Below are 18,615 nucleotides of genomic sequence, written 5' to 3' on the forward strand. Positions count from 1 at the left end.
TCGCCGGCGATTCTACTGGGTCTCCGAATTTCGCCGAGGTCATGAACCTAAGCTGGGCTGTTTTCTAGGCTCGCTTCATTTTGAGGCGAAATGTTTTGGGCTTTAATCTGACCCAAATAAAACCCACAAATAAATTTGTTTTGGGTTTTGAGAAATTTTTCTTCCACATATTAATAATTCAATTACTATTCTTTTTCTGGTAAAATAACTAGAAGTGACTTTATATTTTCTTCTTTAAAAAATATAAATATTTTTAATACAATTTTACTCCAATAAAATAGTTAGTTATTTTTAAACTAATACCATTTTTTTTATATTTATCCTTATTTAATAAGGTATTTCACTATAAAATAAATATAAAGTTATTTATTTGTTATGGGTACTTTTGAAAAAAATATATTAACTATGCTTTGAAATGCTAAAAATCTTATATTTTTTAACATTTAACCCCTCAAATGCAAGAAAGGAGTAAAATAGAAAGGGAGTATATTGTTAAGGAAGAATGTTATATTTTTATTCGATGGAAGATGGATGGCATGATATATTATATCTATGTAAGAATTCTCGAATCAAAATGGAGTGTGAGAAGCTTCTTTTATCAAAATGGTGTAAAAGTTTAAATTGAAACTCTTTTTTTTTAACTAACTAAAGTTAGTGTGAGTGGTAGAGGTTTTCATCATTTAAACAAATGGTTGGAAGTTCTTGAAGAAAATATTCTCTGCTATTACTAGCAAATCTTGCTTCTTATAATTTAAAAAATATTTATTTTTTAGATTCCCTCTCCTTCTTTCTTTATCCCAAATTCATACACACCAAAACAAAGGAAGGCTGAATATAAATCAAACCCCAAATAAATCATGTTGGATCACAACAATAATAGAAAAGTTTAGATGTGCCCAAATCAATGGCCGTTAAAAAAGTGTAACAACGAGAAACTCTTCTTTAATTTTGAAGCACAAGTCAAGTTGGACGAGACATGGTACAATGGGAGGAAAACAAGATTAAAGCATGAAGAAACATTTAGTTAAGAAAAAGAGGAGAATCATCCAATAGGAAAGCGAACTGAGAGAAGTGAGAAAAGTGGGGTGATGCAGCATATTTAGGGATTATTGCTGAGTAATGATTACGTAGAAAGTTCATCCCTTGAAAGCAAAAGCGCACTGCTACTCATCTATCTCATAAAAAGAAAAGGGGAGAGAGAGAGAGAGAACAAAAAGAAAAGTTCACTTCAATTCTATGAATGTCTCCAAGGCTTCACTTCACCTTCACGGTTTTCCCTTTACCATAATACCATTCTTCAATATATCATTTTTTTTTCCTGAATTAAGTTTTAGCATATACATTTCCATCAGTCTATTCTAGAAAATTTTTTTTTTCCAGAAACCAGGAGCTAGGCTCCTTTTTTTTTTAATATAATTGTTATTTAAAAACATATAATGTTGCTCTTAGTGAGGTAGGCTATATATGGCTATTTAGATAAAAAATTTATGAAGTTGAGTTTCAGTTCATGCAAATGTTAAAAAAGAAAAAAAAATTGCTTTGTGAGTTAATTCGAGTCAATTCACCTTAGTCATTTAACAAGTGACATATCATATATGAGTTAATTTATCTTATTGCTCCTTTTATTATATACTCTCTTTGGTCTACAATATGAAACATGAGAACGGTGTTTATAACTTTCAAAAAGGTTGGTTGAAATCTTAATTTTTTTTTAAAAAGGTTATACATTGTTTTAATTATACATTCATTAAAGATCCTATATAAATACCTTAATAATGACAATTAAAATTTTAATGGATCATTTTTTTAAAAAAATAATGAATAAAGCAAGGGTATAGTTGAAAAAATTACAAAAATTACCAAACCCTATATTTTAGACTAAACAAAATTCTAAGAAAATATCCTATATTATGAAGATGAAAGAATAAACATTAATGTGAAACATGACAGCTACTTTCACAAAATTTGATGTAATACTGAGAAAATATAATAGTAAGTTGTAAAATTTTATCCATTTAATTAAAAAATGTTAAATCATAAGGATGGCATTAAAAATGAATAAAATCATTAAAAATAAGAATTGGCCTCTGAAAATGTTGATGTTATGTTGGTGAAAAAAATATTGGTTTTATTGTTGGAATCTCTAAAAGGAAAAGTAAGAAAGGGTTAAGGAGAAGTTGGACAAATTAGGATTTTTTTTTTTTGCTGTTAGGGTTAGTTATTTAGCTTTAGAGTAAATTAGGACTTTGATCTTTCCTCATGTGCTGTCATTTCCATTGGTAACTGATTCCAACATAACTGATCCTTCACCCAATTTTGGAAGTTCATTTCTGGATTAGTGTGATGCGATTATCCCAACAAGAATATCAAATCTTTATTTGCTTTTCTAAAATTTATCAGCATGCATCTGACAAATTGGCATTATTAGTAAAACTAATGCTGGCAAAAAAATGTGGCTTCAATGGCACATGGGGTTTGAGAATGAGTCACATCAATTAGGACTTGTAAGAACTTAGTGTAATTTTTTTTTTTATTTTATACTTTATAGCTTGATTGTTGAGAGCAATGTTTTAAAAACCGCACTAAACAACGAACCGGAAAGATCAGTGGATCACGGGTCTCATGTTTAATTAGTTAGACCGATGGTTGAATAGTGATATAATAATTAATGAAGAATAATATGTATATACATATATATAAAAAACGGGTCAAAATGGTTCAACCATTTCGAGATCTCGGGTTTTTGCTCTGAGTCTTCAAGAACTGCCTAAATCAAAATGGGCCAACTTGGATCAACTGTTAGAAAATGAGCCAAATAGTTGAACTAGATTGTTTTCTTTTTCGAGTGACGATTCAACTGGTCCGACCATCCGGGTCAGTCTGGGCCTTAAATAATGGTTGAGAGGATATGATGGGATTTGTTTCGGTGCTTATCATGCTCAATGCCAAAACATGTCATTTTAGTGTCAATTTTTCCCTTTTCTTTTCTTAAATCACAAAGTTATTATAATAATAATAAATAAATATTATAGAATTATTATTTTAATAAATAAATTTAACTCATTAAAATTTGACTTAAATAGTTCATAATTGTTGTAAAAAAAATTAGAACTATAATTAAAAAGATTTTCATCAATTTTATTGATTTTACATAGTTGTCTATCTATTAGAGGTAAGGTTGTTGTACAAGAAATTTAAAGCCTTAGTTTGCCTAATCCAACCCGATAAGACTCGGCCCCCAAAAAACAGTGAAAAAAAGGACCAAACTAATTGGCCAGACTGAACTATTGGGTAATATTGGGTTCAAGATTGATATTTGAGACTACTTAGTCTAGCTCAATCCATGTGGTTAATTTTTTTTTTAAAAAAATATATGTAATTTATTAGAAAGCATTGCCTCTTCAATGTTTTCTTTATTTTGCTTGACGCTCTCTAATCCTCCTCCTTTGACATCGACTTTTAGGTGCCGCTGCTCTCTAATTGCCTTCAAGCTTTGACCATCCAATGACTGATAATGCTCCACCTCCATTCAAGCTTTGGCTTCCAATAGTTCATAATTGTATTAAAAAAAATTAGAATTGTAATTTAAAATATTTTTGTTAATTTGATTGATTTTGCATAGTTGTTCATATATTAGAGGTATGGCTATAAAAAAATCTAAAGCCTAGTTTGACCAGTCCAACCTAGCATGACCTGGTTTGACTCGGTCCTAAAAAATAGCTGGAAAAGAAGACCAAGCTAATTGTGTCAAATCGAACTAATAGGTAAGACTAGGTTCAAGATTGATATTTGAGACTACTTGGTCTAGCTCTGTTCAGGTGGTTAATTTTTTAAAATATATGTAATTTATTAGAAAGCATTGCCTCTTTAGTGTTTCTTTCATTTTGCTCAACGCTCTCCAATCCTCCTCCTTTGACTTTGACTTTTGGGTGCTGTTGCTCTTCGATCATCTTCAAGCTTTGGTCGTCCAATGACTGAAATGCTCCACCTCCATTCAAGCTTTAGCCATCGCTCCTCTCCACTCTCACTTCGACATCGGCACATTTTTGCAACCCTTCATTGTTGCTACACTCCATCAACCATTCCTAGATTTTTTTCTCTCCCCCGTCGCATCTTTGGCACTGTTCTCCTCTTCCTAGATCTACAACTTCTCAAACTTTTTGTATTTATTTATGGTGGTGGATATTTTTTTTTTCACCGTGCTCAATCTAGAGCTTCTCATTATTCTATTTTCTTTTTAACTTATAGTTCTCATTTGATTTATTGGTCAGAAGGTCTTTTTTTTTTATTTTTGGTTCTTGGCTTCTTGCCAAGCAGATTTGGTTATTAGATTTCAATTGAAAGGAGAGAGAAGGAAGAAATCATGAAGAAGGAGAGTGATATTATTGGTGGGGATGAGGTGCAATGAGTGGGATGAAGGAGTTGCTGGCCAACAAAATTGGTGAATGGTCCAGTAAATAGAGTCGGTTATTCGGGCAGGCTGAATTTATTTGGGTCGGGCTTATTTTGATCGGATTTAAAGTATCCTGCTCTCTTAAAAAAGCTTATATAGTCAAACTCAACCTTACTTTTTTTTGAATGGTTTGGGCTAACCCGTCAAGCTTGGACAAAATTACAAATTTTATATACATATAGAGTTATAAATTTCAATGGTCAGGCTCAATTCGAACAAGGCTTATTCAGGTCGGGTTTGAAGTATCCTACTCTCTTAAAAAAACTCATTTAGTTAAGCTTGATCTTAATTTTTTTAGGGCAAGTTCGAGCTGACCCGTCGGGTTTAGCTTGAATTATTGGCTCTACCAATAACCCAATAGACCAAGTCCAACCTGATCTTGGTTTCAAGTTTTATCAGACTGGACTAGGCCTCATACCAAAATATCTAACTCGAAAGTCTTTCACACCAGACCTCGGGTTGATGCTTAACTTGGTCTAGCCTGATCTTTGTGTAGCCTTAATCAGAGTTAATATCATTCAAAGTATGATTGGTTATAGATATAGGCACTTCTCCTGCCATGAATTCAAATATTAATTTGTCACTTCATAAGAAACTAACTCATTTTGATGGAACCAACTCATGTTCTTAACTATTTAGGCAACAGCTATTCAAGTCAAAATTTATAACTAAATTGTTCAAGTCAAATTTAACAAGTTAAATTTATTTATTTATTAAATATTAAAATAAAATTTTTATAATATTTATTTATTATTATAAAAATAACTCTATGGTTTAAAAAAAGAAAAAGAAAAAAAAATTAACACTAAATGACCATTGTATGGAAACCTGGGTTGAACCGGTCAGTTTAATCTGTGAACTAGTGACCTGGTCTCTTTTTTGGTTTGAGTTTTCATCTAAACCAATCAACCACTAACTCAGTGTGACCCAGCTGGCCCAGGGTCAACTCGAGATAACCCGGCTAACTTGATAATCGGGTTGCTGGGTCAATTGGATCACTTTTTTATTTTTTTTATTTTTTTAAATTGTAAAAACTAAATAAACAATAAAAAATTCAGCTTGAAAATTAAAAAAGCGAGGCAATGGAGGGTAATGCAATTAAACAAGATTTTATTGTCTGTAGTTTAAATTTCGAATAAAGGGCTTTAATTGTAAGTTCAAACTTAAAATATACAGTATTCTTTTAAGTTAATTGTGCCTTAATTGTTTTAATCTTTTATTATTTGCTGTTGTTTATTTGTCTGATTGTTGCTTAGCATTTATGAATTATAACTATCATTGTTGATGATTTTAGTGTTAGTGATGATTAATTTTGGACTTTTTAATGATTGAAGAGCTATAAATTGTAATTGTAAGAATGAATATTTAAAAAGTTATATTTTATTATTGTTAGACTTTTAGGTGGTTGTAATTTTATAATCATTGTTGTATTTGTATCTTGTATTAGAGATTAATTTTAGATTTGGTTGAATATTTTCATAATTAATGTCTTTTTATTTAAATTGTATTATTTTAATCATGATCGGTTTGCTTTCTAGGTTGACCCCTGATTCAACCCAAGTTGAATCACTAACCTGTAACTTGTTGGCTCAACCAGTTTAATGACTGGTTCATTTTTCAGTCCCTTGAAAATGACAGTGTTTTTGCGCTAAGCACCAAAACCGGGTTTGGACACAATGATATAACTGACCCCTTTTAATAGCTTATGGGATAAAGCTTGTTATTGTATCTTATATATTAACAAGTTTAACAAACATAAATGTAAATTATATAGCTCAAGTGAGTTAGGTTTCAATAACTCCCTAGGGCCAATATATGCCTCTAAGTTTAAAGAGTGCTTATAGAGATACTTACAAATAATATATTAACAAGATCCTCACATTGATAAAGAGATTTAATTGTACAATCTTGTGAGTTATAAACCAAATTTTTACCAACTTGACCAATTTTTGTTGACATCTTTCAAGAATTTTATCTAGCCTCCTGCATGGCTTCTTCTTCTTCTTATTTTTTTGGAAAATGACATCATTAAAGAAATAGAACGGCCTATTACTTAAAATAAATATGAAACGGAAAGCAGTGGTTATACACACACACACATTTGTGCGCGCTAGACTTGCATTTATAATTAAATGGAGATGCATATATAGAAGTATTGGCAATTTTTTTAAAAAAAAGTGCATAAAAGGCTTGTATCAAACGTTATGCCAGAATCTGTAAATCTGTAAAAGAAAAAGAAAGAAGATTAAAAACTCAAAGATAAGGAACTTTGGTTCCTTTATTTTTGTCTCTTGTATGTATAAATAATGGTGTTCGGGATGACTGAAGAGTCTTCCATCTACAACAAGAAGAAGAGGAAAAAAGAAGAGGCAGGCAAAGACTACATGGCAAGGGTCGGGTTACCACCGGGTTTTCGGTTCCATCCCACGGATGAAGAGCTTGTCAATTATTATCTCAAGAGGAAGATCAATGGCCAAGAAATTGAACTTGACATCATTCCTGAGATTGATCTCTACAAATGTGAACCTTGGGAACTTGCAGGTTTGTTCTTCTCTCTCAAGTCTCGTAACTTAAGGCATCCCTATGTCATTTAGTATTTGCTCCTTTAACTCATCTTCATCATATTTTGGTGACACCTTTGTGTTTGTTTATTCTACTTAATATATTGAAAATTTTATTCTTAAAAAAGACTTAGTTTTCTTTCCTGCATTGGCTTGCACTTTCACATTTGTCAGTCTTACATAAAAATACACATTCAAGCACAACGTTGTGCCTTCAATGCCATGCAATAAAGTGTACGCCATTACCAGCACTCAAAGCAGAGTGTGTGTGTGTGTGTGGATTCAGTGAATGCCGTACATGTGTTCTGATGTGAAATGTGAAGCATACTGAAGTGAGTTTGATGCATGTTTTAATAATGTGTACCAAAAGATAAGGAAAGTTCTTCAGTTGGCTGATTTTGGTGGGACATTTTGTTGCCATGGTGATGATGATGATGGTGTGGCAGACAAGTCATTTCTGCCAAGTAGAGATCCAGAGTGGTACTTTTTTGGACCCAGAGACAGGAAATACCCTAACGGTTTCAGAACTAACAGAGCCACTAGAGCTGGGTACTGGAAGTCCACAGGCAAAGACAGAAGGGTCAGTTCCCAAAACAGACCCATTGGCATGAAGAAAACTCTTGTTTACTACAAAGGCAGAGCCCCTCAAGGCATCAGAACTGACTGGGTCATGCATGAGTACCGCCTCGACGACAAAGAATCTGAGGACATCTCCGGGATACAGGTAAATAATCTTCTCCAACATCTTTGTCATCAAGTTCTCTGATAACACGAAAATTAACCATGTAAAATGAGTTAATCCTAGTGCTTTTATGAAAAACATAATAGTAAATATCCTAAAATGTGTAAAGCAGTTATGTTCATCAGTTTCATAACTTGAGTTATCGCAGTTTCATAACTTGCATGGAGAAGCTGAGAGGAGAGAGGGGCAGGGGATGGATTTTAGTGTGGGAGATTCCAAAAGCATTAGAAAAAGTATATTGCATGAGTCACATCTCAGAAAAGCAGATGTTTTCGTCTTCAAAACAAGTCCTTGTTGGTGCCCCCACAGGCCCCATATGACAACTTTCAGAACTTCCCTTTGCCTGTGTATACACTTGTCATCACCACATATTTGACCTGAAAAAAACACAAAAGCATGAAGTTCCATGCTTAAGACAGTCACAAAAGCATTTTTCCTTCATTATTTTCACCACCCTTTTACATCAAAGACAAGAAAGAAATCAATAGCTTCAGTTCCCTAGTGTATCTCCTTCACTAATCCAGAGTCACCCACACAGTCACAGAAACTAGACCTTGAAGTTGCAGAAAAACAATATGCATTACCATATTAGCTGTTACTTGTGTGATGACCGTTGAGAACTGTAGGGAAACGTGGGATCTGCATGATATGCATGAAAAAGCCTGTCCTTTTAAAGAAGTTTATTATTTCTTTCCTCTTTTCTCTCACACCTAACTTTAGACTCAGAAAAATCAATAAACTATACTAGTGATCAATAATGATGTGAATATGTCAAAGAGTATTGCTACGTGAGATCTGGCCTCTAACACGTTTACGTGTATCTTGAGGGATAATTTGGTACCACCCTAAAAGTCTCTCCTTTATAATTGTTTATTGGAGAAGTATAAATAAACAAATGGTTGATATATTCGTTGCTTGCTTTCCTCGAATACCTCTTAACTGACAGTACCTTGTCCTTTGTTGTTATTTAATGAGACAAGTAGTTACTACGCATGGTATAATGATAAAGCTTTTGATTAGTTTACAAGATACGTTATTTAAAACTTAAATAAATGTAAATGAGACAAAAGCTGCCTTCTTAAACTCCATATAATTTTGTCTTTATTACTGTATTTGATATTCATCCAGCCTTCATGATCTAGGATTACAGATTCTAGGACCATTTGAAGGCTTATGCAATTCATAAATAGCTGCTTCTCCATCACTTTCATTCTGTGTCGGCCACTTTTTACTTTATTCCCAAACACCAAGATAAACCAATAGATACTGCCAGAAAGGGAGAAATTAAACAGAAAAAGAAAATTCAAAAGATATTAATCAACTTGTGCAAAACCTCATGATTAAGCTTAGGGAGATTCAACAGCCTATCATATACAATTCTCCTTTCACACCCTTTTATTAATCATGAGAATGTCTTAAAGCTTATGCTCACAATCACGAGTCCAACTACTGCAAAAAACAAAGGAAACATTGACCAAGACTTGTAACTCTTTGAATGTTAGCTTCCACCAAACAGGACATTTTTTCCTTTATAGGGTAACATATTTTTGTATATCTGATTAGGCCTCAATTTTTGACTACTCTGTTTTGACTTTTTCAGCATGAGCAAACAAAAAGCAGCTTCAGGGAAAGATTTGAAATTGGATACACCCACTAACCATTTTCCACTCTTATTCTTTCTTAGCTGTAAAGTTTGTTTATTACTGCATAAAAGAAGAGTAACCAAGAGGATAACTTATCATTTTTATCCACAAAAAACTTCTCGTGCCATCAGATTAGCCTCTGAGAGAAAATGACTATTTTGGTCCTTGATTTGAATGGTTATATTATATGGATGCTTCACAACAATGTGTGTGTGTGTGTGTGTTTTAGAGGGACTAAAATAGAAGTTTATTCGTGCTAACAAAAGTCCACATCAAGGTATCTTAGTACTTAACAGTCATTTGTTTGGTAACCTTGCAGGATACTTATGCATTGTGCCGTGTATTCAAGAAAAATGGAATCTGCTCTGAAATTGAAGATCAAGGGCAGAGTAGTTTAACACTAGTTGAGAGCTCACAAACCATAAATATTAATAATGAAAGTGAAACCATGTCTCCAGACCCAGCTGGGGCATCTTCTTCATGCTTGGAAGAGGAAGACAAAGATGATTCATGGATGCAGTTCATTACAGATGACGCATGGTATCCTTCTAATACAGCCATGGCAGGTTGTGAAGAAGTTTCTCATTTTACATTCACAAACTGATGTGCCAGTGACCAGTGGCAGGCCAGATAGGTGGTGGGGAATAACTTGGGCTGAATTCATGAAACAAAAGACACATACAACTGTTTGCAAGATTCCTTCTGCTTCTTCTTTTGTATATTAGTATCATAGTATGCTTCATTGATCAAGATGGTTTGATTTTTTTTCTAATATTATTATAACGGTCAAAGTATATCTTGGAGTTTTGGGTGATAATCCTCATTAAGGGTGGCTAAACCCAGATTGATGGTTTGGTGTAAGGTCTGGAAAAATTTTATGGATTGATCAGGGTTGTTATTACATATGGAATAAAGAAAAATACCAGGATATTTGTTAGCCTTATTATTGAATATTTTTTTGCTATTTTTAAGAGTAACTTAAGTGAAAGGCAATTGAAATATTCTGAACATGTCTTTTAAGTTTAAGTATTTTATTTAGGACTTCAACACCAAAACCTAATATGTAGTTCAAAAACGGTTTTCTTTAGATGAGATAATTAGACTACTGGATGGCCGAAGAAACAATTCAAGCCTTGGCCTTATCCCCTTTTTACCCTTTTTCTGCATTCCAAATACATTCCAAGAAAAATGAATTTAAATAGAATGACAAAAAATATCTTAATGAAATATTCTTTTCCTTCACCTTTTATCCCATTGTTATCAATCTAACCAAACTCCAAAAATAAATTTAGTCTACAAAAGAAACTTTTCAGTGAAACTTACCCATAACACATCAACATGTTTATTTACGACTAACTAATCAACCTATCTTTTGATGCTGGGACTAAATAGGAATATTTGTGTTTTATTGGTCCTGGGACTTGATAAACAACAACATTGAGACCCCATAAAATTAAAAAAAAAAAATTGCACACATAGAGAGCCACCTCAACAATCACTTAGCTTTGCAAAGTGACAGTTCCAGATTGAAGCAGCACAGAGAACATGTGGTGGAAACTCTCTGTTCTCTCTCCTTATATGGGAAGCACTTTCGAATTATAATCACACTTTCCATTGCTCAAATTGCTCAGAGCTTAACATGAAAGAACTTGCATTTCTGTGTCCCCCACCTCCAAATTCCTAATAAAAGACCAAGAAACGAAATAAATATAGATCCCTTGTTTACAAGTAGCACATAAAATGCAATGAGCAATAATGATATAGGAGAAACCTGAGAGATGGGAGTTGTATCTTCATTGCCCAAACTCCTCAAACTTATTTTCAGCATATTGTCATTTCCAAGCTCTGGTACTTTATATACAACAGCTCCAATAGCCCTACGAGAGAAATGGATGCATCACAAATCTGTCATCTCAATGAGACTATTAACTTCATGGAATAAATTTTTGTTTATCAATGCATGCTTGCTCAGGAGAGAGCAAGAGTCCCTATTTCTGGGAATTTGGAAGTTTATTTGCACAGTTGATTCTAAACTGAGTCATACTCCAATAAGAAAATCAGCAGTTTACAATCACATTACTGTTGTACTCCTAACATCTGAGGCTCTGGCTAACGCAATTATGTTTATTTGGATTTGGAATTTTTACTTCATGGTTACCATGTGCTCTTTCTTGATTTTTCTCATCATTACCCTTTTTTCTTCCCCTTCACCGAAAAAAGGGGAAAAAACAAAAATTCATACTAAATTCCCTTCTGAACAAAAGCCTGATGGTATGTATATGTTTCAGTCCTCATACAGTCATTAACAAATATTTCACAACTGATCTTCGTGAGAAAATATGCATCCAATCATATAGATTGTTGCTGTATTGCACAAGAGCCCCCATTACCCAGAGCAATATAACCTAAATCACCAGATTGACTGAGGCATGTCATAGCCAACACGCTATGACAACAAGGATTTTCTGAGCAGAAATACAGATGATAGCAGCAAAACGAAAAATAGTCATTTTTGGATGATGGTTGGAGGTGGATACCCTAATGTTAACTTCGGAATTTATATTGAATGAAATGATACTAACCTCAACTTCAGATTTTGGCTTTTACAAGCTAACTGATTTCCCAATTCACTTCTGAGCTCTGAAAGAGCAGCATCTGCATTTATAGCCTACAAATAACAGAAGCAACTATATTCTCAATCGACCCATACTTAGTAACGCATTAAATAACAAAGGAAAATGCAAAAGTATACAACATTGTACTTGGTAAACTAGATCATAATCAAATTTTAAGTTTCCAATGAACATAGAAGCATGTATTAATGCATCACGTCCTCATGCAATATGAGGATTTAAAATGAAATAAATTGCTAATGTGTGGCTACAATCTGTTAGAAATATAACTACAAGGATCTCCAAAGGAAAGAGAGACGTCAAAAGAAAAATTCAACAATACCAAGCATGAGCCATATGCACCACCGCCGAGTGCAATTCTGTATGACCGGCTGAGACAAGCATCTATTAATTTTTGCTTGCGTGATAAGCTCACCATGCCTTGACTGATTACAGAGTCAACATCCAATAACAACAACTGTCAAGACCCAGAAAATTATCATTTGTTTCAACTATTCCAAAATTCATGTAATCATAGTGAAAAGGTCAAGACAAATAAACTATGTCAGTACATCAGATATTGGCGCCAACAGATCAAAGAGGAAGGAAAATACCGGTGCCACTAATTGTCAACAACAGAATAATCATATTTAAGAAATTATTACACCTAAGCAATACAACTCTCATAAATATTTAAAAAAAAAAATCAGATATGGCAGGATAAAGGGGTGTGCCTCCTTGAAGTTTTAAAAGGTATAGTGTAGGAAGTTAAGCCGGTTATTTATCTCATAAAAATCATACTCTCGTACAACATAAGATTGTAGGCATATTATTTTCAGTTCAAACACAACTTCTGAACTTAAATAATAAGCCAAGTCCAAGTGGCCAATCAGATTGTGTGCAAAGAAAATCGATTTGAACTTTTCTGGAAAGCCATGACCTAGAAGCTAACTCCAGAGGTGGGAGATGTAAGACCCAGGTTCGATATCATGTAGCTGGTATCACAGCATTCCACCACACTTCGTAATTTCATACTTGGGAGGTAATGGAAGGCTATAGTACCGACTAAGACATAAGAGCCACAGTCCAAACGTTTGGAGAGCTAAAAGGGGATCTAAAATTCTAAATCACATACTATAGCCCAACGAGTGTCAGAAGAAAAAAACTGTTCAATTAGATGGTAGCAAACCTAAAATTATCTAAAGTAGATGGAACCAACCAAAGAAGAAGTGCAAAATAAATGTGCAATTCAAAAGCAATCATGCAGACAATCACCTGGTCAAACAAGGAAGGGTTTAAACGGGCGTCAAACTCTATGTCCAAATCTTTCAAACCACTGCTGAAAGCCTTGCTGTTTTGGAGTTTCCATCTCCAAAGGTCTCCATCTTCAATGTAATCATAAAGTTTACGGACACCCTCAAATTGCTTAAGCACTGGTTGATGCTTAGCATCTGCGCGTGAACTAAGAAGCTTCTCTTTAAAGTAATCAAACGCAATAGTTGCCCCACTTCTCTCCATATCAATCACTTTAATCACATTCTCATCAACCAAGCTCTCACTGCCTAAATTCTCAAGCGCAGTCTTGTGATGGTCCAAAATGACACTCTTCATATGAGAAAATATAATAAGTTGATGAAATATACATATCATCCTCCAATAAGCATAAATGAAAGGATGACAAAAACAAAAAGGGAATGGGGGAAAAGTGAAACCTACGCTCCAACTTTGGTGGAGATTTCCTGAACAAATCCAGAGGCCCCACGAAATCCAGAAGGTAAAGATCACTAATTTCATGCAGGGGAAGATCTTCAACTCTGATCATTTAAGTAATGGCATGAACTTAGTATACCCAAGATCGAGAATAAGAATGAGAAGAGAAGAGAAGAGAGGAGAGAGTCCAGGGTCAGCGGGATGAACCTGAGGGGGCGATAGACTGTGTTGGGGAAGAAGAGAGCTGGGAGAGAAGTAGCTTTGAAGTAAAGGTGAGCGGCGAGAGCAGCAAAAGCACCATCAGGACAAGGATAATGATACAGAATTGCTGAAGCTTTCGTTTTTATGCCATTCATCATTTGGATTTTGATTCCGAAACTCAGAGATAGCGCCGCCGTCGCCGCTGTTGCCATTATTAGAACTTCAAATGAAAAATCACTGTCAGCCTCTTTCTATCTTCCAAAGTTAGTTTTTTTTTTTTAATCTAACTTCCAAAATAAATGAATAAAAATTACAAATTTTAAATTATTCAATTTTGACTAGAACTATAAAATAATCTCCAGAAATTTTATTTTTCAGCAATTTATCAATTAATCATATTTAAATTGCAAAAAAAACTTGTAAAATCATTATAGTCTAATAATGCGTTATTATATACTCTTCATGAAAAATTATATGAAAATATAATAAAATGAAATAGAATAACCTTTTTTTGTTATAAAAATAAGAAGAATGTAGAGGTTAGAGATGAGATAAATAAACAAGACAATATTAATAAGAGAGAATTTTTGAATAGGTAATGACCAATATAGATAAGATAATAGCATCTTGAAAGCTTTAGTTTTTATCTCACGCAAGGCTTACTTTGATCAAATCTGTGTTATTGCTTCAAATATATATACACTTTCTTGTGTTAATCTTCCCCAATGGTTATACAATCAGATTGATCCAAAGTTCGTTGATTTTTTTTTTTGGGGAATTTGTGATCAAAAGAAAAACATTCCTCTTGCCAAAATGGATATTCTTTTCAGCCTAACAAAATCTAGAGGCCTTGGTTTAAGGAAAACTAGCCTTGTGAATATTAGTCTTTTAGCTAAATAAATTTGGAAGGTGACGACAACATAGAGAATTCTCTTCTTGGTAATACTTTGAAACTCAAGTATTGCTCAAATATTGTTTCTTGTTTCAAATTACCGTACAATGCTTCATGGTATTGGAAAGGGGTCTAAAGGCTGCAAACATCATTAAAAAAAAAAACATTTCCATTGGAAGGTTGGTAATGAAAAGACATCTCTCTTACTCATTCTCATTAATGGAAACCTATTCAGCCAAATCTTTCAAAGGATTATAACGCTCACAAAGTATTTGATTTATTATCAAAAATCTCAACTCTTGCACTACTTCTTGTTAGAATAGTTTAGACTATCAAAGCTTTGTATGATGAAGGAACTGCTAAGTCCATACTTAGCACTCCAATATCATTTACTGATGGAAAGGATAAACTCATATGGTGTACAGGACATTATTTGCTAAAGAGGACTTCACTAGGCTAGCGCTTGTTACAATAACTAGCTCTTATGTAAATGAATGTATTTAGAATTTTCTTTGAAAATTGCACTTTACTCAAAAGACTATGCTTTTCATTTGGAAAATAATCCACAAGGCTATTCCTACAGTGATGTTTTAAATACTCATCATTTAAATTGCTCTCAACATTATGTTTTTGGCTGTGACACCTAAGAAACTATAAATCATCCTTTTTGTGAATGTCCAATCATTAAAGCTATTTGGTTTGGAACTCTATCTATTAAATATACATCCATTTTAGATATTGGTCTCTCTTAATGAATTTTGAAAGTTTTGAAGATTTTGTATCAAAACTAAGAAACAGATTGGTTAGTAAATATTTTCCTCTTACTTCATAAAATTTGATTGTTTAGGAATCTTTACCTTCATCAAAATATAAAAAGGATGACTGAATCTTTTATTCAAAATTTTAAGCAAGATATACTCTTCATTAGATTTGTAATTAGAAACATGCTAATGGATTAGAAATTTGAAGTTATCATACACAGAATATAGAGTTTGCAAATGATAAGAGGATAAGATCATCATTGCATCAAGAAACCTTATTGTTCAAAGAACATTTCTTTGAATGGCACAAAACTCAGCATCTTGTGTTTTCTGGATTTGATTTGATAGCACATGACATCTTTAGGGCAGTTTGTCTTCAAAGTGTACTCTTTTGGATCCATAGCTTCTAGCAAAATCATCGAGATTCCTTCATCCAGCTTAGTGACTTGGTGCTAAAATTCAACAAAGGAAATTTATTTCGTCCTTTTGGTCACAATACTATTTATCAAGATATAAAGCACATGCTCTAGTATTGTACTCATGTTTCTTTCTAGAAATAATGTTATAGATATACCAACCACAAACTTTCTTATTCTACTTCTGTTTTTACTATTAAGTTTTGAACCTTTGTTTTTGTACTTTCATTTTATTTGTTAATATAATTGCACTTTTATCCACACAAAAAAAGACAATGAAGAATTAGGGGATGAAAATAGAGAGAAATTCCCATTCACTTCAAACATATAATCATTTGGTATATAGCCTATTATTTGTAAGTCACAAGTTCTTAAATTCTATTTCAAGAGTCACATACAAAGAATAAATATATACTCCCTCCGTTAAAAAATATAAAGCATTTTTAATCGAATCTCACCCACAATAAAGTAGTTACCTACTTTACAACTAACCCTATTTTTATATATTTATTCCTATTAAACACCTTACAATAAATATAAAGTTATTATCAATAAGGGCTCTTTTGAAAAAAAGACAATGATTACATATCGAAAAACTAAAAATGCTTTGTATTTTTTAATAGAGGGAGCATAATTGTAGAATATATAATATACTATGTGCTAATCATGGAAAACTCTAAAAAAAAACCATTCATGTTTGAGGTTACCTAATTTTAATTGAAGAACTCCAAAGGACAACCCTTAGAAAGTTATTGACATTCAGACGCTTAATATTATAATATTTATAACACTAGTTTGTTAACATTATGCCACATGAAGCTAGAAGGATTAAAGATATGAATGTTTTTGCCTCTTGTATTTGATGCAATCATCATATAGAAAGTTCTCTTCATATCCTCCAGACTCTGAGGAAATTTAATCTTTATGGATCTCTATTATCAAGCCAAGCCTTCAACCTAAATTTTTTAATTTCAACTTGTGGGATTGGTGTTATTTGAATGTCAATGCAATAATGGGGCAAGAGGAATGATATTGGAAGGAGTTGTTTGTTGTTATCTATAAGCTTCTTTGGAAGCAAAGGAGTGACAAAATATGCAAAAATATTAATATTGTATCCCATCAAATTTACTCTTAAAGCCAAAAGCTATTGTTTTAGGTTACAACGAGGCACATATTAATATGAAACAAGTTAATATTTCAAGGGTTATGAAAGAGGTGGGAAATCCTCATATGATGCAAGAAGGGTGGGTTAATGGTCAAGTGGATGGGGCCTAGCTATTCTCATTTTAATAGTGTCACAAGCTTTGGGGGTGTTATCAAAGATAATTTCAATTCTCTATTGGAAGCTTCTGTGCTTAGAATTAGAGGTGTTCAATTTGGATTCATCCTGATTGGCCTGATATCATTTCGATCATATCAGGATAGGTCTTGTCACAACCTAAAATAATTGAGATGGGACAAAAGAAGGGGTTTGAGACGGGATAGGACACGAGATTACCATCGGGACGTCCCATCTAGTCCCGAATATTATATATATATATATATATTATTTTTTATTTTAAATATATTAATTATATTAATATAATTTATATTTATATTAATTATATTAATTATAATTTTAATATTTGTAATTCTTATTTAAAACTAAAGTTTTTTATATTAATAATTTTAATGACATTGAGTAAACATGGTGATATCTTTATTTATAATATATTAATTATATTAATATAATTTATTCTTATATCTATCTATTTAATAACTTTTATTTATAATGTATTTCTTGCTTTATTTTTAGAAGAGTAATTAGCTTAGTACATCTCCACTAAAGTAAAAGAACAATGATTTGATATTGTACTTAACTTACCTGTTGTTGCTACTTTTATAGTCTAAAAATCACTTGTATTTGCTATTATAATGGGTAGTTATGATTAATGTAATTCAATAATTAACTTTAAATTATTATGATTTATGTACTTGTGTTGTTTTGATTTTAAACTTAATAAATTATATGATTTAAAATTTTAATGAATATTACTATCCAGATCTTTCTCCAATATTATCCAATTTATGGGAACAGCGAGACGTCTCGATCTTGTCTTAGTCCCATCCCAACACCTAACGGGATCAGACAATTTTTGGGACGAGACGGGACATGAGATTAAAATTCAGTCTTAATTTTTTTTTGAGATGGGACACGAGACGGGGGTGTCACGATCCCGTGAATACCCCTACTTAGAATTTAAAAGAAGTCTCTCTCATTACTGTTAGCTAAACTTGGAGTGTATGGTGGAGGTCACAGAAAAGTAGAGCTAGTAAAATCTTGCTAATCAAGTTTATTCGGGTCGAGTTCAATTCGAGTTGGGCTCAATTTAGATTAAGCTTAAAGTATTATACTCTCTTGAAAAAGCTTATACAATCAAGCTCGACCTTAACTTTTTTCGATCGAGTTCGAGCTCAGCTAGAATTTCCAACTTTACATACATGTATAGTCAAAAATTTCAACAGTTGAGCTCAATTCAGGCTGGATTTAAAGAATCATATTCTCTTAAAAAAGCCAATATAATTAAGCTCAATCCTTTTTTTCAGGTGGGTAGCTTGAATCATCGGCTCTACAGAAAAGTGAG

General features: G+C 32.8%; 2 protein-coding genes across 4 annotated transcripts; one reads left to right on the top strand and one right to left on the bottom strand.

Moving 5' to 3' along the window:
* Positions 1-6,749: 6,749 nt before the first annotated feature.
* LOC129286652 (NAC domain-containing protein 54) lies at positions 6,750-10,300 on the top strand. The gene is made up of 3 exons (XM_054922631.1): positions 6,750-6,994; positions 7,461-7,738; positions 9,719-10,300. The coding sequence occupies exons 1-3, from the start codon at positions 6,760-6,762 to the stop codon at positions 10,001-10,003; spliced, it is 798 nt and encodes a 265-aa protein (XP_054778606.1). The 5' UTR covers positions 6,750-6,759; the 3' UTR covers positions 10,004-10,300.
* On the bottom strand, positions 7,348-14,127 carry LOC129286636 (uncharacterized). Of its 3 annotated transcripts, none has more exons than XR_008587495.1 (7): positions 13,929-14,127; positions 13,287-13,825; positions 12,355-12,489; positions 11,982-12,067; positions 11,171-11,276; positions 10,887-11,079; positions 7,348-8,133 (listed from the first exon to the last, which is right to left on the bottom strand). XR_008587495.1 is itself a non-coding variant. In XM_054922619.1 (7 exons), the coding sequence occupies exons 1-7, from the start codon at positions 14,078-14,080 to the stop codon at positions 11,002-11,004; spliced, it is 987 nt and encodes a 328-aa protein (XP_054778594.1). In that variant the 5' UTR covers positions 14,081-14,127; the 3' UTR covers positions 10,618-11,001. The 3 variants fall into 3 exon arrangements, 2 of the variants coding, with proteins under 2 accessions (XP_054778594.1, XP_054778581.1); XM_054922619.1 differs by lacking the exon at positions 7,348-8,133 and having other exon boundaries at positions 10,618-11,079; positions 13,287-13,614; positions 13,724-13,825; XM_054922606.1 differs by lacking the exon at positions 7,348-8,133 and having other exon boundaries at positions 10,618-11,079.
* Between the last annotated feature and the right edge of the window lie 4,488 nt (positions 14,128-18,615).

This window comes from Prosopis cineraria, unplaced genomic scaffold, assembly GCF_029017545.1.
Source record: "Prosopis cineraria cultivar Desert tree isolate PC_DT_omini unplaced genomic scaffold, ASM2901754v1 PC1, whole genome shotgun sequence".
Lineage (NCBI taxonomy): Eukaryota > Viridiplantae > Streptophyta > Magnoliopsida > Fabales > Fabaceae > Prosopis > Prosopis cineraria.